Genomic DNA, 25,051 nt, shown 5'->3' with positions numbered 1-25,051 from the left:
AACTATCAACAGTTTATTAGGGGCTTAACTGAAGTGACCCTACTGTAGGAGTGTTCAGCTGAACAAGGCTATAGGCTTTTTGTGGAAAGGGAAAGAATTGAGGGTTTCATTAAAAAGTAATTTGTGCTTTGTACTCACTCATTCAAAGAGAGTCTCAATTGCTCTTTATTCACACAGAGTTAATACAGTATCACAATGTTACTCAATGAATGTGTTGTAACAAAAGAAAAATTTTACATTTTGAAAGGAAAAAATTCTTTGTAACTGCAGTAAGATTGATGGCTACTTAAAAGATTATGGAATCTCTTTTTCCCCCCCGGGCCCATGTTAAATGATGGAATACTGTAATTTGAATTTTTTTTTGCTTGAACTATGGAAGTTTGACTTTACATTCTGATCGTTAAACATATTTTAAAAGTAGAGCCAAGTTGGTCAAATATACGTTTGTCTTGTTAGACTTGCCAGAAAAAAGTGTTCTGATGCCAACTAAGTATCTTATAATAATAGCCTCATTTATACCAGGTCAGAAAATACTCTTTGTTGAGCTCAGAGAGCGATCAGTGATTTAAAATCTCCCCTCTCCATCCACAACACTCCTAAATGGATGCTAATTTGAGGATCTGAAGACAGCATCATTGACTCAATGTCTGTTTTCCAAATCGTTGCTGAATATCTTGTAGAGCCTGACTGTGATTATCACTAGGATGTACAGCAGATTTTTCAAGTTCTTCTCTGAACAAGTAAAAAAGCAAGTATACAAAGAGCGTATTTGTGCTCCAGATTTAATGGCAAAGACCAGGGAGGATCAGTTTACCCATGAGTATTTATCCTTTCCAGAAGTAAAGATTATTTTTAAAGTTGGTAGTATATTCCGACCTTTCTCACTTAAATATGTGGTCCTCAGTTTCTGCCACGATCACAAATGTCATAAAGACCACAAAAGGTCCAAGAGTGAGCAAGGTCAAAGACTGAATTATCCTCTTGCCCCTGAATAGTTCAACATCTCTCTTGTTCAATTCAGAGCACATTAGATTATAAGGTCAGTGTGGAATGAGGAATCATTAGATTTATATCCTAAAACTGGAGGGAAAATAATGGAGAATCTGTTATTTAGTATTCCCCAAATTAAAGTTCATTTTACCAGATCAAAATTATGTCTCACTGAATCCCTAGGGAAAAGGCTATTGTTATTCACATTAATTTACATAGAACCATTAGGAAAGAAATATATCTATTTTTTACAGCTTTGAAAGAACATGTACTTTAACTTCCATAGTGGCGTATAGGCCAAGTGGGTTAACATAGTTTGCATATTCATGGAGTTTTAAAAGCAATGACAGCTTCTCTCCAAGAGAAGCAAACTTAAATAATTACATTCAACTTGTGTAATGGGCAGGTGTCTAAGCTTTTGAAGTAAATGAGACTGGAATATTTTTTATAAGAAATTAGTGTGCCCCCTATAAATGTTCAGTAATAATTCTTAGCACTTAGGTGCCCACTGAGATACTGATTATTTTAGGCATTTCTCCCTGTCTTCAGAGGTTTTCAGCTCAACACTGGGGGCTCCCCTGCCATACAGAAAATCCTGAGGAAAATTGAAGGTGTCTCCCATGATGGTGAATGTCACTGCCACGAATTCCTGAATTTATCTGCTGCTGGGAATCAGAGGTTAGGTGTAACCTCTGTAGTGTAAAAGCAATACTGAGTTCCTATTCCAGTCTTTAAGTTAACGTCCAAAGTGAACAAAAAAAGAGCAATCATTCACTGTTGACTGCTGGTTCTAATAATAAATGCAACATGAAAAAAGAAAAGAAAATGAAATACATTATGTCCAGATTAATTTGAATATAACCACATCATAAATAAAAAAGAAAATGAATAAATTTAGCATTCACTAATTGTTTAGTAGGAGGAACCAAGTGGGCATACTTGCAAAAAGATTACAAATTACTCTCTCTCCCACTATTTTCAAGTACACCTGTCTTGAAAGAATATTTGACAGTTGTTATTATCTTCTTGGTTACAAATGAGTGGATAATCACCTGTTTAAAGAAACTGTAAACTCTCAACATTTTTATTTTTATCACACAATAAAGTCACTCGACACTATGCAAATATTAAAATTTTAAAAATATTGCCATTTTGGAGCAGGCATCTGCTATTTTAGTTTTAAGGCATATGATCTTTTAATTTGGTTTTGATTCTGTTCTGTTTAGATTTGATGAATTAAAGAAGGGTACCAACAATCATGTAATGGATTTACAAGCTCTTAGATGGTAGGAAAAGAGCATTTCTCCCCTTCAGGTAAGTCTGCTACCTTATTAGGATCAACTTGCTGAACATTCACAATGGTAAGCACATTTCTACAACTTATTAAGAGGATGCTTTCTTTCAGGAATAGCAAAATTTACACAAAAATTGTTCAAGATGGATAACAAATCTTGAGACAGACAACTTGAGGAATGGAATAATATTCCCCAAAACCTATGAAATTCAAGAGTAAATGAATGATCACATAATTGCAAATTTAAAACAACAATTTAATTCTGGAAATTGATGAAATAATAATCATTAGTCAATTATTAATATATCACAGGAACAGCAGTATCTAAATTAGGAAGCTTCAAGAAATAAGACTTCAGTGTTTTTACAGGCTCATTTCTTTGTTAAAAAAAGTGGAACAAGGTAGACGCTTAGTGTAGATCCAGAATTATCTCTGGGATGTGCTAAGGAATTTGAACAACAAAAAGAGTGATTCTGCCTGAGAGAAGGAGATGTAGCATTACTCCAAGGTGCTGAAATGATGAAACCTGGAAGAAATATTCCCACTAATGTCTGGCAAACTGTGGAGAAGGCAATGATTCAAAAGTCATTTATTGTTTATTTTTTAATACATTACACTTTTTCAAAAAGCAGGGACACTATAAAAACTGGGTGGTTGGCAAATCCTATAAGATCAAACCTGAAACTTTGTATTTATATTATTTACTTTGATGATCCAGTCAGGTGAAATGAGTTTAGTCATTAAATGGTGTGAACCCTGCATGCTGCTTGATATATATATTTATATATATGTACATATATAAATAAATATAGGCACTAGGAGAATTGCCTCATTTCTTACCTGTGACGTCGGCGACCATTAACCCTTCTGCTCTGATCACTTTCACCTGGAGAAATCCCACATCTTTCAGGTTGTGAAATATTCGCAATGGGCTCTGAAAGACCCCAACATCGATATTAGGAAAGAGAGGTCCTAGCGGGTCTCAAAGAGTGTGCTGAGAAAACACTAAGTTTTATGATTGATCTCAGGATGCTACTTAAGTGATTCAAAGGGGTATTTGTGTTTCTTCAGTACAGAGTATCGTCCACCATCATTAATGAGTGCATACACATAGGCACACATATGTATCTACATAGGTAATTATTGCTCTACAAGACTTTTTGAAAGAATAAAAAATACCACATGCCTTCCCCATAAATAATTATCAGTACATGATCAACAATAAAATATAGAAGAGTGTATGTATAGTTCCTTCCTTCAATTTCCTTTACTTAAGGACTCCAAGAAATCTTTCATCTACGGGTATGATGGTTTGGAGACTAATGATTGTTAATACTGAGTCTTAAATTGTTGGTTATGTAACACACTGCAGCCTTTAGAATTAAGCAAGTTAACATAATTTTTTTTTCAGTTATTTTCTTCTTGTGAGTTTTGGAAACAGCATGAGGGTTAAATTAATGAAGTGCCATTTTGTAATATTTAATTCAAAAGTTTGACACAGTTCTATAAGCCTGTTAGGAGAAATATCATATATAATCTTCTAAAATAAGTCAAATTGATCACTGAAAATAAGATCAAAAGTGACGAATAATTTTTCTTAGGTTTGTAATTTTATTTGCCATTGTAGTATGAGTAGAAGTAGAGAAATTTCAACAGGTGAATCAGATCCAAAGAATAAAACGTATTTAATTTCATAAATTAATAATGGTAGTGCTTTGGGAAGTATAATACCTGAAGGCATTAGAAGAGGGCTACCAGTGCAATAATTCAGAACCCTAATTAATGGTCACAAATACTTGAGGAGTAAGTATTGACACAGAACATCGAAATGCGTTTATTTGCACTTCCTAGCATTTTTCTCATGACAAGACCAGCATTTCTTCTCAGTAAATCAAAGTCTTCTGTATCATAATCCTTAAAGTGCTATAAGACCAGGGAGCATAACCTAACAAAGTCATCAAACTGTTACCAAAGAACATTCCCATCCTTGTATTAAGAATGTGAGAATACTGACAAGCAGAAGCTTACTGAAATATTAACTTTATCAGTCCTGTATGACTAATCAGTGTTTACTGAAGCCATGACCTTGGTATATTGAGAGGAGGCAATGCAGATATATGTGTAATCTCGGAGCCTAACTTTTAAGGGTGTTGAGCACAGGATTAGCGCTTAGTCTTTTATTGTTTTTAAACAGTTGCTTATCACCAAAAATCTATTTGAACTACCCAAAGGACAGCGTTCAGTAAAAATGCACTTGTCTCTCCATTTAAATTAAGTGTAAGTTAAGGGTTTAACAGTGGGAACTTTACACAGTGGTGTTACAACTCAGAGTTTGTTGTCTTCCTAATGTGGTAACACCAGGTTTGAGAAGCCTGCCCTTATCTCAGAGCTTACGAGCTTATGGATTATTATACCCCAGGTAAGTCTCCTATCCTAATAACAGAGAAGAGTTTTATCAAAGGGTTCCTGTCCTTTAATTTTCAAGAGTAATTTCCACCAAGTTTCACTGTGTCTAAAACAAATACCTTCAGTCTTCAGGCTGAGAACTGTTCAATACTAGTAACCTCACTGCCCAGACGTATAGCTTCTGACACTTCAGCTCTGATGTTCTGCTTCTCATTTGGGGTAGTAATTATTGTCTGAACGTTTTATTTCCTCCAGTCAGCTGACACTCAGTAATTTATTGCCAACTTCAACTGTTTAGGCCAGTGACATATCGATTATAATAAGAATTCAAAAAAAAAAAAGCAAAAAACTTAAATATATCAGTTTATAAATACACCTTTCAGTAATGCTTCATCAAGACATATTCCTGCCTTGTTATTTATGGTTATTTTAGAAGGCCTCAAAACCTGGATGGCTTCTGAAGCCCGAAATTTCCATAGCAGAGGAATCTATGATTTGCTGTGAATCCTTTCAGCCCTCAATAGATGGGAAAAGATTGAAATGCTCTGGAGAGGAGTCCTCTTTATTTTTTTAATGAAAGGCTGTATAATATATTTTCTCTATGGCTGCAGCAGCTGTCAGGGAGAGCATCTCAGTTCAGCTCTATTACGGGAGAGGCAATACCCCATCCTATGGCATAGAGATGCTCTGAGGGGCCAGAGCTGATTGACAGCTTGTCACCGTGACGTCTTATTCCATCTCTGTTATGGAGAAAATTAATGTCACACCACCAGCCTTATGACTCGCTGTCATCTTAGAACCGCTCACCTTTTATCAATGCTCTAAATAACATTTCAAGCCCATCGTCTCACGGTGGACAATCCGGTCAAGGGACATTAAATCAGATGACTGTGAAATGTCATAATAAAAATGGAATGCTAACAACTTCTTCTCTAAACTAGCTCCTCTGGTTTTTAAACTGTGACAAGGGGGAGCAAGGGTTCCGCATACCCGTTCTGAAAAGGTCATACAATCGCTCTTGGTCTACTACCCATTACTACCCGCCCCCTATTGACCTTCCCTGCTTTCCTCCCCCTAAAAGAAAAAAAAAAAAAAAAAGAAAGATGGAATTAGCCATCTTTTCAGAATGAGGTGATCAAATAATGGTTCCCACAGTAATGTCTGTTTAATTTGTGGGGCTTCAATGCTTTACAATGAGCAGCTGAAGGACAGAAATGGAGAGCCTTTTCAGGGGCAATTCGTTTACTTTCCTTACTATGGCCATTGCCAAATCAAATTCTTAAGTTTAACCTAAAACTTAAAAAATACACATGTTCTCTCAGGAAAACATACAAATAAGTCTCCAAATAACCTCTTTTTTTAGGTTTCTTCAAAACAAGTGATGTTTCAGACATGATACAGCATTTCATCATCTCATAACCTGTGCGATAAAAAGGAAACACGCTGAAACCAGAAACTACAGGTCTCTGTCCTTGTATGGCTATGAGCAATTATAACACATGTGCTTTACCACCTACAGGAGCGTCTTAGCAGCTACGTCTCTAGAGGGAAATACAGGCCTATGCTTGAAATTCAGGGCTAAAAAAAAAAAGATGCATTTAAATATGGTTCACTTTTTAATACATTGAGCAGCATATAACCTGAGAATTAGCTGGGGGCATCCATATAATGTTTTGTATTTTATTGAAAAAATAACTAACATTTGAAAGAAAGTGTGGAAACAAATATTCAAATTCTGAATGGAAATGGCTGATTTAAGGAAGCCCATCCAACAAAAAAGAAAAAAAAAAAGGATCAATGATAGTTGGATTATTTCTAATTTCTGAGCCCGCAGTATCATTCTAATATACGGGATAGTATCAAATATTCATCCATAAAGTACAGTATCATAATACCTAGAATCTTTATATTAATATACCAATTAATTCCTTTAAAATTGTTTCAATTCATGAGGCTCACTTCTGGTAACAGGAGAATATGTTTTTGTGGGTACCAAAATGTGAAATAATTTTCATAATTGCAATTACATATTAGAAGATGCCCAACAATACGTTGGGCTCTTAGGTGGTTTAAAAATATATACTCTGTAGCCTGGCTGAGTCACCTCTATTAAACTGTTTATGATAACACCATTGGTGGATGAGTTGTACAAGCATTAGCAGACAGCTGATTCAGTGGAGATAGCCAGAATAAATTTGCTGAAGCGCACATCCTGCTAATCTGTTTGAAGAATATTGTAGAGCATTAGTACCAGCACTTCATGTTATCTGCACAGCCTGATAAGGTACATCTTTATTAAATTCAGTTATTGGAAGGATGTCAGTCAGCAAATAGGAATATTTTAGAATCTAAAAAAAAAAAAAATTAAGCGGTTCTTTGTTAGTCAGAGCTTGGTTTCATGGCTGAGTGTCCAGAGGAGCCTTCTAAACACCTGGCAGCATTGTACAATACAAGCTTTGTAATTTTAAGTGGAAAAGCTTTTTTCCCCCCCGGCTTCACGGGTACCCAGGCATTCACTTTTTCAAGTCTCCAATGAGAGAGAATGGTGGAGTAAGAGCTCCCCTCTCTGTTGATTCGAGAAAACTACATGGTGGAAAATGCACAATGCGAGGATGCTGGGAAATAGGTAGATTCGGATACGAATATTTTGGTTTGGTAAAATTTGAGAAGGGTACTTACTATAGTGACTCGCTATCCCACCCAATCACTGTCTACATTTGGTCAAAAGGTAGGGAGGCTTCCTTTTAATTACATTTCACATTCAATGAAAATAAAATAAAGGAACGAAGTGAGGCTTTTCTAAGCAGTTGACATAAAATTTCTGGAATATCTTCTTGTTACCAAGCTACTAATTAATGTAGGTTCCAGTAATTCCATTTCAAACTTGGAAAGACCAAGAATTCTTAATGGCAATTACAAAGAGTCAATGGATTAATTTTAAAGTAATGTTGTGTACACCTAACTTTCCTTTATGAGAAGTTTCCTTGCATGATAATTGTGCTGCGTGACAAAATCACTGAGGAGATGCTCAGGATCTAGAACTTGCTTTGGAAGAGACTCGAGAGTAGACGGGGTGTCTAGACATCAGGGTAATAAGTATGGCATTTGCACTTGCCCAGCTTTCTGTTTGTGCTGATTCATCTGTCAGACAGCTTTGCAGATGTACTTCTGTCACTCCAAGTGAATTATTTACAACCTCAACTAGTCACACATAATCCTGAAGGAGGAGGGTTACATACGTACATATCTCCTTAATATTTCCTCCCGTTCTTTCTGGTCCTCCAGGGAGTTGACGGAGAGGTCAGAGATACTGACTGTGGCCGAAGCTGTCAGGGTGACCAGCAGCACCAGGTGTCCCTCACCCTCTTCCAGCTGCAGCTCCAACTTGTGTGTCTGTTCCCTACTGAGAGCCGACAGGTCGACCTGGCACCTAGGAACAAATGTTTTGAATTAGCAAGTGGCTTTTTTTCCCTTTCCTTTTCTTCTCTTTCTTTTTCTTTCTTTTCTTTCTTTCTTTCTTTCTTTCTTTCTTTCTTTCTTTCTTTCTTCTTTCTTTCTGTCACATCAAACAGTGAAAGGGCAGGCTGCTCAGAGCTATGTGAAAAATAAATCAACAGAAATACTATTTGGGCCACTGGAGGAATACGTCTTTCATGTCAACACACTTTCTTCACAAAATTCAGACCCTGATTATTTTTAGTGTCTAATTTCTTATTTCCTGTAAGATACAAAAAAAACATACTTATATGATTCTATTGCTACCCATGGTGACCGTATTCATAAATTGGTAGGACTTTCAATCCCTAGACAGACTAGTTTAGTGGGGCTTTGCCTACGGAAAGATTAATACGAGCTGTCTTAGAAGAAGCAAACCACCAAGAATCTGAATTCTTGTGCAGGTTTTAAAACAATGGGTATTCTTCCTTCATTCATAAATGTTATTAAGCAATGAATAAAATATGTACTATGATGCCATAAGTTTTTCATTTTTAAAACCATGCCAGTTATTCATAGAACACCATGCATAAATCTAAATAAAAACAAATTCTCCAAAAATATTATAGCTCAAGGGTTATATAACAGAGTTGTTCTAATACAGGTTTCATAACATGGCAGCCCATGCTTTATTTGTTTGTTTGTTTATTTATTTATTCATTCAGAGATCGAGGGAGGGGCAGGGAGAGGGGGAGAGAGAGAATCCCAAGCAGTCCCTGCACTGCCAGCGTGGAGCCCAATATAGGGCTCGAACCCACAAATGGTAAGATCAGGACCTGAGCAGAAACCAAGAGTTGGACACTTAACTGACTAAGCCACCCAGGCATCCCCATGGCAGCCCATGCATTATAACCTACTTGCTCAGAGCTAAACACTATTTTCATAAAAATGTCAACTGATTTGGAAGAGAAAGATACTGAGGTGCTCACAAAGCCAATCAACTGAGAAAGAGGGGGCAGATATGAACAGAAGGAATTTATAACAGGGAATAGCCTATTATAAGAATAAATGTGGTAACATCATAAACAGGGGAGTCAGCCATCAGGGACAGATTAAATGTTTGCTCCTTCTTCTGTTTTTTTTTTTTTTTTTTTCTTTGAGAGAGAGAATTAGCTGGGTACAGGGGCAGATGGAGAGAGAGAGAATCTTAAGCAGGCTCCACCTGCAGCACAGAGCCTGCTGAGGGGCTGGATTCCAAGACCCAGGGATCATGACCTGAGTGGAAATCAAGAGTCGGACACTGAACCAACTGAGCCACCCAGGCACCCTGCTCTTTCTTATTCTTTACTTGATTTATTGTCTATTGTTTTGCTTTTAAATTAAATTTTCTAGAAATAGGGTCTTAACACTTATAGGTGGTTTCAAACATCTCTTTAGTATGCATAAATTTAGAAACTGAACCAAAGTGTCACATTTTCCTTTTATTTGTGCCAATCAAAAATGACAAGAGAGGTAGCTGGGACTAGAAACATCTGAGAGGAAGGGGAGTACAGAAACAAAAAAAAAAGGAAACGCCCTGGTCAGTGACAGAAAGTCCGTGTGTGTAAATGCTAACTGTTGAGAGCAGGAAATCAGAGTCTGTACCAAGTCTGGAAAACATCTTCCTAAAGTGAGAACATATATCAAATAACCTCATTGTTTCTGCAAATATAACATGCATTTCAAAATACTTTCATGCTCTCTCCTTAAACTCTGAAGACTGGAAAACACATACCAAATTCCTTGTCTAATATAATTTTAACTGGAATTAAGTTCTTGTCAATGACACCTGGAACAAATTGAGGAGAAAAATGGAATGGTGAAAGACAACCAATCAAATGCATTTTCTAATAAAAAGGAAGAACATCAATATGATTTTCTACAGATCTTTCCAGCAACTGGCATAGTGCCTACCTGGAGTTTGTTGAATGTAAACGAGTCTTTGGATTAGATTGGGAGTATGAAACTAGAGAGTTGAACAGGGATTACAATTCACACAGTACTTTTGGTTGGATAAAGTTGGGAAGAATAAAGATCTTTTGCTCATTTGGATCATGCATTTCCCAGTCTCATCCTCGCCTTACTCTTTTGTGTGACACTGTATCACTCTTAAAATACATCACAGCTTTCTGGAAGATTTCCTTCTTTGGCTATTACCATTTTACACTGGTCATATGGATGCTGGCCTACTCCTCATTTATGTTAGAGTCATTGCATTTGATGCTCTAGACTTGGGGAAGGTTCTCTAAAGATGCTCTGGTCCAAGAGTTGCAAATTGGCAACTTTCAGATAAAATCTGGCCCATTGATATACTGTTTTTGTTTGTAGTGCTAAAAAAGTTTTGAATTAAAAACATTTTAAGACAGAGCAAATGTCCTCTGACTTAATTACTATCCCTAATGCTGTCTATTATTTACAACTGGTCTATTTCACTTAACTCTGTATCTGATTCCAACAGGCATAGGTATTTGTGATCCTTACAATCTCCTTAATTTAACAAAGAGAAAACTGAAGGCCAGAGAAGATACATGACTTAATGGAGCTATACAGTTAGTTATCAGCAGAGCTGGGACCTGAATCTGACACAATGGAATCCAAGATCTAGGCTTTTTCCTGGACTAGCCTTCACTAAGTAACCATGTATCCCAGGAGGAAGTGTGTCTATTTGCATTGGTTATTAAACTGGGTAATATCTGGACTTGTTTTTAACAGAATTTTTTTTCAGTTTTGAAGCATGGAATTATGTTATTTTTATACTTTGAAAATATATATAAACTACGGAAGAAGACTGTAAATTATTGCTTTTATAAGAAGATAAACTCAGAAAATATACAAATTGAATTTTCAAAACTATGAAACTAATAAAACTTAAGTTAACATTGTAAATTTATAGGGAAGATTATGCTTTTCTGCTGCAACTAAAGTTTCAATATTGGGTATTCTTGTAGAAATGGTCTCAGATTCTATCCTATATTTAATGTTTCATAATTTTGACTTTAATAATTCTAATGTAGAAAATGCTTATTTATATAAATGTATTGAAGAGAGTATTAATGACTCCAGGGTTCTTTTTGCTAGTTGGGGTTATTCAGCTCTACTCTTCATCTAAAAACTCTGCTCAGGAGTAATCCTCAGATGCTATTTTAAATGAAATGTTGCCTGATAACTGAGCCAACTTGTCTTGTTAACTTGAGAATGAAGTTAGCATCATGGCACCACTGAAATCTGCATTAAGTGAGTATTAAATCAAATTATTGCTGGAATTTTGTGGAAAAAAGTCTTTGCTACCCCTTTATTGCTGCTGAATAAATATGTACAACGACAGAACTCCCACAACAGTCTGTTCCAAATTCAGTGCTTATTGCTACAGACCAGTGTCATGGTTTGAGTGTTTGTCTCCAAAATGCCTATGTTGAAACCTATTGGCCGATGTGATGGTATTATGAGGTGGGGCCTCTGTGAGGTGATTAGGTCATGAAGGTGGTGAATGAGATTAGTGCCTCTTCATGAATGAGATTAGTGCCTTCATAACAGAGGCCCCAGAGAGATCCTTCACTCCTTCTGCCATGTAAGGACACAGAGAAAACACAGCAGTCTCTGAACCAGGAAACCAGACACAGAATCTGCTGGTGTCTCCATTTTGGACTTACCAGCTTCTAGAACTGTGAGAAGTAAATTTCTGTTGTTTTTAACAGTCTGTATCTGGGATAGCAGCCCAACAGGCAGATTCACCTGTATTTAGCAACCTTGTACTGTTATTTTCTAAAGGATGGAAAGATTCACTACGGTTTGGATATAGAAGTCCTTGGTGGTCATCTGGATGGTCAGAATTGGCATAAATTAATGGTTTGACATTGTTATCAAAGTGAAAATGAAAATTTAAAGAACAATGAAGCAAATTCATGAAGTCCCAAAGTACATACGCAGATATGTACTCAAGGAAAAGAGCCCAGGATAGGGAGTCAGATTCCCTTCATTTCAGCCCTCCATCTGTCACTAATTAGTTGTGTGACCTTTTCCAAGAAAACTTATTCTCTTGAATTCCAGTTTCCTCATCTGCAATATGAGGTAATTGAACTAGATAAACTTCAAATTCCTGAAAACCCCCAATTTCACAATGTGTTACAACTCTATCCATGTTTACACTTGTTTGCATCCTTTCTTTGCAATTCCACAAACCAAAAACCTAAGAGAACAAATTCATCTTTTAGTCAACAAAATACTATTCTTCAAACGTATTATACACATCTTCCAGAAAAGCCTTTATGTTGATGCTAGAGGGCAGATAATCTATTTTCAGACTGTCTTCCAAGGGGGTACCTCAAAAGTTGCCGTGGAGGGGAGAAGGGTGAAAAACTAAGGTGTGGACTTTCCTCTCTAGTTCAAAAAACGGCTTCTCTTACATCTGTTTTCATATTGTGGTTCCACATGTAAGCTGAAAACTTATTGGATACATCTTTTCATTCCCTTAGATTCTCCTGAAACCAAGGCTTCCTGGGTCATGGGTCATCTGCTGCCTGCTTTGCCTCAACTGTGACTTTGGTTGAGGGTCTGCTTTTCATCCCACCATCATGACCGATTAACTGTGCTTGAGTCCTCATGGAGCTTCCATCTAGGACTGACTCAACTTTCACTTGCCAAAATAAGCTGGGCACTCCCCTTGGCTGCCATTGTGCATCTAGGCCTAATGGCCACATGTCCCAAGTTTCTAACTTCTAAGACCACTTCCTCACTTGGATGACAAGCCATACGGTGGGTTGTGGGATCTGGTTCCCTGATCAAGAGCCAGAAAAACAAGATGCAACAATAGCCTTCTGGTGGGGTGAACTTAGATTAATGGAATAGGAGCTGGGAAGATAACTCCCCACAACACTCTCCCTCTCACAGACTGCTTCAAAGGATGATTCTCCAGATTACCTGTCCACATGTGGCCAGGTGGGTGCATAGCAACCAGCTCTGTCTCTGAAACTCAGGAAACAGTGGCCATCCCACCAATATACTGCCTTGCATTGCCTCCTACTCTTCCCTGCCTTATGTTTTTTGTCTCTCACTCTCAGTGCCCGGGGTTCTATCTCCCAATAAAGCATCAGAACTTAATCATTGCCTCAAACTCTCTTTTTTAGGGAGTTTGGCTAATGTGAAAACCATTGACACAATTCAATCCCCTCAGTAACAGATGTCTAAAACACAAACCTAACTACACCCCTCCCCTAGGTTCCCACTACTTCTGAAATATCCTTAACAAGGCAATGGTGCACTCCATGACTTACCATCAGCTGTCGTTTGCTGACTCACATTTATGACTCAAGTCATTGCAGACAGCTGATGATTCTCCCACCATCCATGCTAGGGCGTAGCTCTTTCTTTGTGTTTGGATAAAGCAACCCTCTGCCTGAGCTAATATATCTATCTTTGCTTGCCAAGTTTAATAATTCTCAATGAAATAGCCTGCAGTTGGCAGAATGGCAGGCATCTAGCATAGCACCCAGAATATAGTTGATGCTTTGTAAGTATTAAAGTACTTATGGACAATATGGACGTGAAGAGAGGTCCAAAATTTACCCACGGTGACAGTAGCAGACCAGGGCTAGTGTGTAATGTGCCCATTCTACCACCCTCTATTATCCCCCTAGAAAGGGGTTTGATTTCAACACTTGTTTCTCTCACTCATTAACCCATTTATTCATGAACTATTTAAGTGTGTCAGGCCTCTGTTATGTGTCCTCTATTAGATTTTAGGAACTCAGTCATTCTAAGCCCACTAATTTCTCATCTCCTTTTTCCCAGAACTACCACAGACTCAGCGTGTTGCCTTGAACAAAGTTCAAATGGCTTCAGACTCTGCGACCAGGGGTTCAGAACACCAAAGTTTTAATAAAGCTTATTCATTAGCATTGTGCTATTATGCAAGTCACTTAAAGTTTTTGTACATCAGCTTTGTTCACTTAAAAAATGGAAAACAATTTTTTTAAATGCCTCCTCTTTGCATAGAGTTGTAAGAACACAGGAGTAACAGATGAGCAAGTACTTTGAAAAGTTGAAAGTACTATCTAAATATAATATGTGGTTATATTATTGTATATGCCTCGGTTTGATGTTGGAAAATTTAAAAACTTGCTATATATTCTGAACCCAGCTCATCAGTCCATCAATCAATAGAAGAATCAAAACAGATTTGAAACTGAAGATTTCAAAGCTACTTTCTCTCATTCCACAAATGGGGAAATTGAGGCTCAGAGAAATTTAATGATGGCAAGAACTTGAAAGTTTCCTGACTTCCATATGAAACCTTAAAGTTCTTTGTGCTTTTAAAAAACTGTATGCATTTAGTCACATGAAAGAAATATGTCACATTTATTTGGTGACATTTCCCCTTAAGAGTACAGAGTAAAATTTCAGTGCTCTTACCATCTTTTTTTCTCCTCTGTCCTTCTATCTGCCGTGCCTGAACTAGTGACCAGTGATATTCCTCCCAGATGAAATAGTCTTGAGCTTAGCACCCTGCACGTATACATGTACATACGTGTGAGAACACTGGGGTGCAGGAGTAAATGTTAGGACTATTGGGATTTTTTTTTTAATTTAAAAACAGGTCAAGAATCAAGCTTTATAAATGTTTAATATATGCATTAACACAGGTGTCCCATGCATCAGGTATGTCACTTATGGCCTGTAAGTATTTTAGGAAAGAGTAGGAACTACATAACATAGAGGGGTAGACAGTGGCCCCCTTACTTGCTGACTTGCTTTCACCGAATTGCAGTTCATATATGCCTTGTTAAATGGATTTACAGATTATATAATCTAGTTTTAACTGAACTAATCCTCACAAAATGGACAATTGGCTTTAAAAGATCCCAGTAAAGAAACTGTGGATTGAAGATAATGCTAATTGAACAAGCACCAGTGAGCAGAATGATAAACAAGAATCTGCAGAGACACCACTTCTGCTCTTAGCTGAGCTCTATGTCAGCCACATTCTGATTCACAAACCAATGATGGTCTAATCAGATCTAGCAAGAATTCAGCCCAAACAACCCCAAATTATCAAGACAATATTTGCAATAGAAATTTACATCTACGTTGACAATAAACTTGTTCAGTGTGTGCTGTGCCTTGAAGTATTAGCTAATGATATTATAAAGCCATCATGATTAGCAAGACATTTGAAAACAAAGTCTTCAGAATAGGAAGACAAGCCTCTATGGAATTTCTTTGGTGGGGGTGGGGGGTGGTAATTAAAAAAAAAACAACACCACATATTTTACATAATTGTGGCCAAATGTAATAATAACATTATGAAGCTTTTTGAGATTTTGTAATATATGAGAACGCTTTTACATTAGTAAGACTAATAACACATGATATATTACAAAATTTTATACTATGGATCAATATAATACACAATTCCTTAGAATTTTTGCATTTTCAAGACTACAATACGTAACCACTAACGTGTTTTCAAGTTTCACAACTATGCAGTTTTTACACCATCTCTGACATTACAAAATGCTCAGGCTGCTCTTGCTTTTCTGTTGTTAGAAGTTGTCACTGTTTAACTCTGTTCGGGGAGAGTGCTGTATTAGAGCAACTTGTGACAATCTCCATTGCCTGACATGAAGGTAAACTATTTAATATACACACGGTGGTGCCTGAAAGTTGTCTTTGGAAACTCTGCCCACTGTATATGAAACACTGCATTGAGTATGAACTTTTGGAGGAAGTCTTCAGAAGAAAAGAATAGTAACCCACGCAGGAAAATAGATTGAAATCTTAGGTTGATTATATGGAAAACCAAGACAAGAATCAATGACATATTCCATTCTTTCCTTAAATATGGTCAATCTCACTAATGAAATATTTCACTCAATCCTCAGTGAGAAAAATAGTGAAATATAATGATTTCATGAAAAAACTCTCTTCAGTTTAGAATTTTCTGACTAGCTGTCTTTGTGCTTTCAAATTAATGCAGGAGGATTGTTTTCGTTCTATGTAGGAAGTAAAAGGATTATTGGAGAATTGGTATCATAAATAAGAACCTATGCAAATCAGAGCCTATAGAGTGTCAAATGCACTGACCTTCAACCTTCAGAGAACATTAACTTTGTTAATATCCAAAGTCAAAGGCTGTATTCCCCATTTGCCATGCTATAAGGAACACACATATGTGTGCACCTACACATCCCACGTTCTGTTTCCTTTGGCATTACACACAAGAGTCACAGATTTATTTTTATGGTTGTAGATTCTGGAAGCATTTGTTCTTCATCCAGAACTTGCCCATTTGGAATAAGTTTTTCTTATCAAACACCATTAATAAAAATTTTGTTGAAATAGATCTCTCTAGCGAAGCTTACATCTGTAGCACTTTGTTCTCATGGGCAGGACCAACTCCTCAGCCCCGATAACAATGCAACAAATAAAGTCAGTAGCAATTCCCCAACCGAAAATATATGTACCCCAAATCAATGCCACTTTCAAGATAAACAAGCATTTTGCACACTAATAAATAATGCCATAAATCTTGCTATATTGGGTTGCAAATAACTCCAACTGAATAAAATTGCTTGACACAGGATTTACTTATTCTGCACGTTCATAAAAACAACTTGTTCTCTGACAGCACTCATTCTTGGCAATTTACCGCAGCTGTCAGCAGCCAATTTGTTCAGATTACTGCTCTGCATAAAAGTGTAACAATCATGAGGATTTATTAGCTGATTATCGTAAAGGTGGCAGTCCGTCTTGCCTGCCAAAATGCAGGTGATCAGAAAGTTAAATAATTACATGCAGATTAACATTATTTCACCTTTACTTGATATTTGTAGTTCAGCGACAGGTAAAATGTGTTGTTCAAACTTGCACTATTGTGTAGACCACCTGAGTTGGTTTATGGACTACCTGGCATTTTATTGAGCACTTCATGGCTTCAGAACATACTGGGTTCAAGACCAAAGTGAAAGGAGTGTGGTCTTTAGAGCCAGGAGTTCTGGATTTGAATCTCAGATCAATCACCCAGATGCATACTAGCTGAGCAACCTCTAAATCTATCTTCTGCCTCACTTTTTGCATCTACAAAACTGGCATAATATGAACGACTCTTGTTATCCCCTAAAAGTGAGCTAATGTAATTGTGCCCTATTCATTGTAGAGCACTGTTACTATTGTTTCTTTCTATTCATGGTAATTTCATTTTTCTGTAAAATTTACCTACCAGGGGGCATTAACTCTTTGGATATAATAATGATGAAAAAGTTATAAGTATTGGGTAAAAGTGTAGACTACTTTAAAAAAAATGCAACAATTCAGTATTTTTTAAGTATAAGTATTACTCAGGTACTTTCACCTTTAACTCATTAATTCTCCCCTTTTGGATTATATATACATAGCTTTCTTCAATTACACTGAAATTTTATACCTGCCACTAAGTCATACCATTCTAATTGCCTCTGCATTGATGCCTATTGTTAAATCATGAATTTACGGTTAACCCTTGAACAATATGGGGGTTAGGGACACCAGCCCCCTGGCACAGTAGAACTTCTGCGTATAACTTCCGACTTCCCCCAAATTTAACTACTATAGCCTACTGTTGACAGGAAGTCGTACTGATAACATAAATAGATGATTCACATATATTTTATATGTTATATGTATTATATGTTATATTCTCACAAAAAAGAAAGTGAGAGAAAGGAAAATGTCAGTAAGAAAATCATAAGGAAGAGAAAATGCATTTATAGTGCTCTACAATATTTATCGAAAAAAATCTCTGTATACGTGGACATCTGTAGTTCAAGCTCATGTTGTTTAAAGGTCAACTGTACTGAGAGAAGGAAGAGCCATAATTTTTAGTATTAAATCAAACTTCAGATCTTTAAATTAAAACCTGGCAAATATTTATTAAACACCTATTATATGCCATATACTTTTCTAGGCATTGGGAATGTGACAGTGAACAAAAACAAAACACTCAAAACTCTCTGCCTTCACGAAGCTTATATTCTCTGCCTTCACGAAGCTTATATTCTAGTGGTGGGAAATAAATGATAAAACACATAACTGAAATGTATAGTAGGTCAAATGGTGGTTACTTCTATGGAGGAAAACAAAGCAGGATAGGGGAAAGGGGGGATTTAAATAGGGTTGGTATGGATGCCTCCCTGATGTGACATTTGTACAGAGACCTGAAGAAGATAAAGAAGCAATCAAGGTGGATATCTGAAGAAAGAGTGTCACAGATGCAGGGGAAGGTCCTCAGGTGGGAGGGTGTCTGGTGTGCTTGAGGAAGAGCAAAGAGGCTGGAACAGAGTAGAGGGAGAAAGGGGCGGAACAGCAAAAGTTCAGGGTAGAGTGGTAATGGGGCTGGATCATGAGAAGCATTATAGGCCACTATAAGGACTTAGCCAGGTTTTGCCCAGATTAGGATGGGAAAAGTGTTGAAGGGTTTTGAGCAGAGGAGTCAAATTATTTTATTTGTTTTCTGTGGAAGGAAGAACACGAGGCTATGGCTATTGTCTACATGAGAGTTGATGGTAGCTTCAACCAGAATTATTATGATCAAGATAATGACAGGAGTGAATTCTGAATACATTTCGAAGGAATCATTGGTAGGTTGCTGACGGGTTTGATAAGAGTGAGAGAAAGAAAAGAAGCAAATAGGACTCTATGGTTTTGGCATTAGCAACACACGGGAGAATTTGAAAGGCAGAGAAGATTTGGGGATATTGGGTATCAGAAGTTTGGCCTTGGACCTTCTAAACTGAAGAATTCTATTAGGCATTCTAGGGAGATATCTAGCAGGGAGGTGATGTGGAATCTGGAGCTCAGAGAAGAGTTATGGAGTGGAGCTCGTTGTCATTATTGATCTCAGACAGTATGGAAAGTACAAGAGTAGATGGAATCAGTAGGGGAGCAGGTGTAGACAGAGAAGATGCCCAAGGAGTGGGCTTTGAGGCTCTCTAGAACTAAAACAGCAGGGAGATGAGGAAAATTCTGTGAATGAGACCAAGAAGGAACAAGTGATGAGGTAAAAGAAAAAGAGTCTGGTGTTTTAAAAGCCAAGTGAAAAAGGTGTTTTAAGGTAATGAAGCAATCAGCCAAGTCCAGTACTGCTTCTGGATGAAATTAAGATGAAGGTTGAAAATCGGCCATTGGATTTAACAACTCAGTGGTCACAGGGGACCTTGACAAGAGCAGTTTGTATGGACTATTAGTGGCATAAGCCTGACTGCATGGGTTCAAGAGAGAATTGCAAAGGGCAATGTTCAGTGTTAAATAGCTTTCACTGTATCAACACTCCAAATTTGCAAGTGGCCCTTTCACTCATAGCCAGCCTTGTCTTCATAATGAAAAACAAAAAACAAAAAACAAAAAACAACAAAACCAAAAACCCAAAAACTCAAAATCCTGTTATTGAGCATACATTATTTACAAAACACATTTTCTTTTTTTTTTTAATTTTTTTTTTAATGTTTATTTATTCCTGAGACAGAGAGAGACAGAGCATGAACGGGGGAGGGGCAGAGAGAGAGGGAGACAGAATCGGAAGCAGGCCCCAGGCTCTGAGCCATCAGCCCAGAGCCCGACGCGCGGCTCGAACTCAGGGACCGCGAGATCGTGACCTGAGCTGAAGTCGGACGCTTAACCGACTGAGCCACCCAGGCGCCCCAACAAAACACATTTTCAAAAATCATTATATGTGACCAAAACTGGAAAATAAAGTGGACAATAACAAAACCATAACACAATAAACTAGTCTACGTAGATAATCCGATCCATGCAACTGTTCTCAAATGTAGGATTGAATTTAGGTAGTATCCTTAAAAAAAATTAACAGTCATGGAAATAACAGTATTATCCTTCATGGCCAACTTTAAATCTACTCACTAACTCCCAGCCAACTCCCAGAATAGTCTCTAATTTGTAAGTTAATACAGACATACCTAATTATTCTCATCAAAAAAAAGAAATAATTTGATGTGATAGAGGTGCTAACTCTAGCTACCATGACAATCATATTATAATATATAAATGCCACAAATCAGCTATTGTATACCTTAAATTTATATTAGCTACATGCAAAAATATTTATAAATAAATAAATAAATAAATAAATAAATAAATAAATGTTAACAGGGCATAAAATGTTGTGATGATAGCTTGCAAAACAAGACAGAAGACCATGATGGATTTTACTCCTATTACTTTACTCCTAGAACTCTCATTTAATGGAAGGAATTCTCATTTAAACTACCCTAGGAACTGAGGAATTTTATTACAATCTGCATTATTTCCAATGTAACTACACAAACTTCACATAAACACAGCGACTTTATTCTGCCTACCACTTAGGTATAATAATATCTTGCTTTTCAATGGCAGGATGTGTTTAAAGTATAATTTAATAAACATAAAGTAGAGACCTTGAGCTGCTGGTGCTATCTGGACATTGAATAGATTTGAAATAATGATTTACCATAGTCATTTCCTTTTTCTGCAACAGGCACCTTGGTTAAATTGGCCAAGCATACAACAAGTTTTTACTGAACATATGTGATTACCTCAAAATTTGACAATACCCCCTTTATTGTATAAAGGGGTTTTAACTGATACTCAAAAGTGTCCTAAAGAGTCATCTTGCCTACACCTGTGCTCTTGTGTACTCTAAAACTTTTTTGGCTTAAATTGCTTTTATAGGCTGTTATGTTTGGCATATGACCAAAAATGGTTTGTTTTTGTTTTTGTTTTTGTTTTTGTTTTTGAGAAAGAGATCAAGAACACGGGTGCACTCTTGTGTGCACAAGCTGGGGAGGGGCAGGCGGAGAGGGAGAAAGAGAATCTTAAGCAGGATCCATGACCATCATGGAGCCTGACAAGGAGCTTGATCTCTGGACCATGAGATCATGACCTGAGTCAAAATCAAGGATTTGACCTGGATGCTTAACTGAATTTGCCACCCAGGTGCCCCAAAATGGATTTTTTTTAAAGTGAGGCTGATGGGTAAGTTTTTATTATATTTAGAAAAAAAATGTAACTTGAGGTAAAAGTAATTTATTCAAAATGAATAAGAATTTTAAAAAAACCCTATGATTCTTTAATGGTAGCATTTGGATTTACCACCCAAGCCAGTTTTAATCCCACCAAAGTACTAGGAAGAAGAGCACAAAGTTGTGCCTATCAAGGCAGTGTGGGTGATAGGGCCTAGGGCTCCTTGATTCTGTTTGCTGGGTCCTCCTGTGTAATAACCATGAATATAAAGAACCTGTCTAGAGGCGCCTGGCAGGCTCAGTCGATTTATTGTCTGACTTGATTTTGGCTCAGGACATAATCCCAGGGTTGTGAGATCAAGCCTTGCATAGGGCTCTGTGCTGAGTGTGGAGCCTGCTTAAGATTCTCTCTCTCTCTCTCTCTCTCTCTCTCTCTCTCTGTCTCTCTCTCTCCCTCTCTCCCTCTGTCCCTCTTGCCTGCTCACACATGCTGTCTCAAATTAAAAACAAAAATAAAAAACTTGTCTAACAATCTAGGCAAAGCCCAAGCTAGAAACTATACACAGGTGGTAACACCTCCAAGATCTAGAAAAAATAAAAAGGGTGGATATACACCCAACTAGATTACTAGTTTATTATAAAAAGAGATAATTCAGGAACAGCCAGATGGAAGAGATACCCAGACAAGGTAGGGGGAAAGGACACAGAGCTTCCACGCCTACTCAGGCATGCCAATCTCCTAGCACCTCCACATGCTCACCAACAACAAAGCTCCAGAAATGAATTTCTTCTCTTCCCAAATTTCTTAAGACTTCCTTAGCTCCCCCAGTTATCAAAAACAATCCCTATGATCTTCAGATCAGCCAGTTGAGATCTTCAAATCAGATCTCTCAAAATTTGCCAAATTATGGGCAAACCTATAGAAACAAGGTGAAATGAGATGAACAGTTCCCCCTCTCTACCAACCATTTCCGCAATATAATTAGCCATGCCCTTGAAGAATTCATAATATTACAAAGTGAGGAAAAGGTAAAGGTCAGTACCAGATGGGCTGAGAAATCATCATAATTTCCAAATTTGGAAATTATTTTCAAAGAAAGAATAAAATATATAAAAGGATATCTGTTATCATAGGAAAAAAATAGAAAAAGGGATAAGATGTACTTCATGTAATATGGACCCAGAAGTACAGGAAGGCAGTATGCTGTAGCCATGATTTCATTATCTTACCAATATAAGTATGATTATAAAGTAAAGAGATTGAGGTAGCAAGTTACACATGACAGTCATACTGATTTATCTTATGGTAACCAAATATAGCTAATGTTGCCATAAATTATGAAAATGAATTATTCAAGGAACAGCTAGACAGCACCTACTTGAAAGAGCTCGTAGCATGTTGAGGGAGATAGAAACATAGATATATAATCATAATGAGAGGTGTTCAGTGTATCAACAGATATACACTGCTACTTAAGCTAGTGGTGTATCCCAAAGAGAACAAAGTCAAACTTAAAGAAAACTCCGAAAATAGTGTTTTACTAAAGGGAAAAAATATGCAGTGAAGACCTGTCCTTTAAAAATGATTGAAACAGTATTAGGTTATGGTAGTTTTTTCCATTTCATTTTACAAGTAAAATATTAAAGTATAAATGAAGCTATTTAACCTCTCACTTTATAATCCTATAAAGAAAACCATTGTTTAAAAAATATATATCAGAGTCACAAAAAAAAAAAAAAACAAAAACAAAGAGATAAATATGTTGGGTCAGATTCCTGTTCTTACTTTTCTAGCATAAAATTTCCTTAATTATTATTAGTATGTATGCATTTCTTCAGGCTGTGTGTTTAGAGACTTGGAATTCATGTGACCTGCAATGAAGAAAGAATTTTCTAAACCAACAAATTCTCCTGTACATTGTACTTTATTTTAATATAGGCAGGTTTCAATATGTTTTTCTACAAAGGCACATACATATCAAAAAATAAAAACAGATTTTAAGCAAGGAAACAGTTCATATAATTCAAGTAGTCATTCAAAATAAACTTGTCTTTGTGGAGAGATGTCATTAGGCCTCAGAATACTCCTTCCTTCACTGCATTATTAGATTAACATGGATCTGCCTCTCTTACATGTTTCCATCACTAAAACTTGAGAACTCTACAGATTTATGAACTCCTTGGAGATTATAAAGATTCTCTACCTTGAAGGGGGGTTGTAGGAAACAATGCATTTTATGGTCTCACAATATGCTTTATGAAAAGTAGTATTATCTTAGATCACTTTACAGACTATGAATGAGCTCTTTGTTCTTTAAGTATCTTGATCAAATGAGATTCCTCGTTCTCAATTCCCATAACTTTTACACACAATATTCTGACATCTGGAGAAAATTTCTGGATATCAAATTCAGATAGCCTGTCCATGGACTGGTCAAAACTGCCACCTACTGGTCAGTCTTCAAATCTATTTTTCACTTTACCCAAGCATTGCTTTACCTTGGTCAGATCCCTTCCTTCAAAATGGTAAAAGATCAGTTACAATAACTAGACAGAAAGCGATTATCCTTTTAAAAAAATTCACCCTCTCTAGGATGAACCAAAAATACCAAGTTGTACAAACCTGCCAATAAAATCATCCCTTTTCCCAGCGTCTTTGTCCCAGGCAGTGATATCAATGATTCCACCTCTTTCTTCATAGAGATGAAAATCAAATTGTTCCCTCCACTGAGGATTCAAAGTTTTTGGCATAATCTGGAAGACCAAAAAGTAATTATTGTCTTATAAATATAAGTCTTTTAAAAATATCTAACTTTGAGACATTATATCAAAATCAAGTTACTATCTACAAAAGTGTATGTGAGATTTGAACAAAAGCTTCCAGAAATGATGGAAATGTCATTAGCTCTTTAGCAACCTTACTGCATATCATCTGAAAGAACCCTAAAGGATATGTCCTGAAAACCAAAGGGCATGCCTTCACCATCTTGAATAAGAGATGAGAGATATGCATTATACAGAAAAGGCAAATAGTCTATACGTGAAATGGCTCACTCAGATACTAGCATTTATTTTACATAACCAGTTAATGCACAAAGACATAACTCTCAGCCTGTCATCTCCTAAAAAAGGACTATGTGGATTCCCAGAGTTCTTTTTCCCTTACTCCCTACACACAAGGGAATTCTGAGCTAAATCTGTAAAAATAAAAATAAAAATAAAAATAAAAATAAAAATAAAAATAAATAGTAATGAAACAACAGACAGTGAAGTTCTATGGGAGCAGGAGGAAACAGCAAGGAGGAAACTCTGGGGTGGTCGGGCAGACATTTATGTTGGAATCATAGCATTGATGTTTCATCTGATTTTATATCTGGAGAAACTGAGACCTGGAGTTTTACTGACCAACCCCAAATCATTACGTTTTAGTATCTAGACTCTAACTCAGGTCTTTGATTAGAGCTTCAGGTCTCTTTCCCCAAAACGATCAGCCAAAAATGTTTGTAAATTAATATGAATGTGTGTGTACAATTTCTATGTTGCAAATACCAGAAAGGTCTCTGAAGTGCAATTGTGTAACTTCAAGCATTCAGATAAGACATCTGGTAGAATCAATGAATGAAGTGACCCATACTGATGTGCTTTGAAACTTCATTCACCACTGGGTTAAAAACATTCATATTTGTTTCCCTATTCTTTCTTTTTAGCAGGAGCGCATGCAATGGCCTTTTCTCTTTTGAATGTATGAGAGACAAATCTTCAGATGTAAAGACTCTGAAAGCAATGAAGTATGTTATGTGCAAAGGTAATACAAATGAATCACAATTTTTAAAGTTCATAATCTGAAATTAATCAGCAATATATCATGGAAGGAAAGAGCAAAGAGAGACACATGTCC

General features: G+C 36.8%; 1 protein-coding gene across 11 annotated transcripts in view; it reads right to left on the bottom strand.

The window, feature by feature from the left end:
* MCTP1 (multiple C2 and transmembrane domain containing 1) overlaps window positions 1–25,051 on the bottom strand; it is a 530,890-nt gene that overhangs the window by 172,035 nt on the left and 333,804 nt on the right. For all 11 annotated transcript variants that reach the window (XM_019428810.2, XM_019428809.2, XM_019428806.2 and 8 more), the window contains 3 exons: window positions 23,777–23,907; window positions 7,934–8,120; window positions 3,125–3,218 (listed from right to left, as the gene is read on the bottom strand). In XM_019428810.2, coding sequence (XP_019284355.1) covers window positions 3,125–3,218; window positions 7,934–8,120; window positions 23,777–23,907 — 412 coding nt within the window. The remainder of the gene's footprint in view (window positions 1–3,124; window positions 3,219–7,933; window positions 8,121–23,776; window positions 23,908–25,051) is intronic.

Source organism: Panthera pardus, unplaced genomic scaffold, assembly GCF_024362965.1.
Source record: "Panthera pardus isolate Hobbes unplaced genomic scaffold, ASM2436296v1 HiC_scaffold_2, whole genome shotgun sequence".
NCBI lineage: Eukaryota > Metazoa > Chordata > Mammalia > Carnivora > Felidae > Panthera > Panthera pardus.
This window is presented reverse-complemented; position numbering and strand designations above follow the sequence as displayed.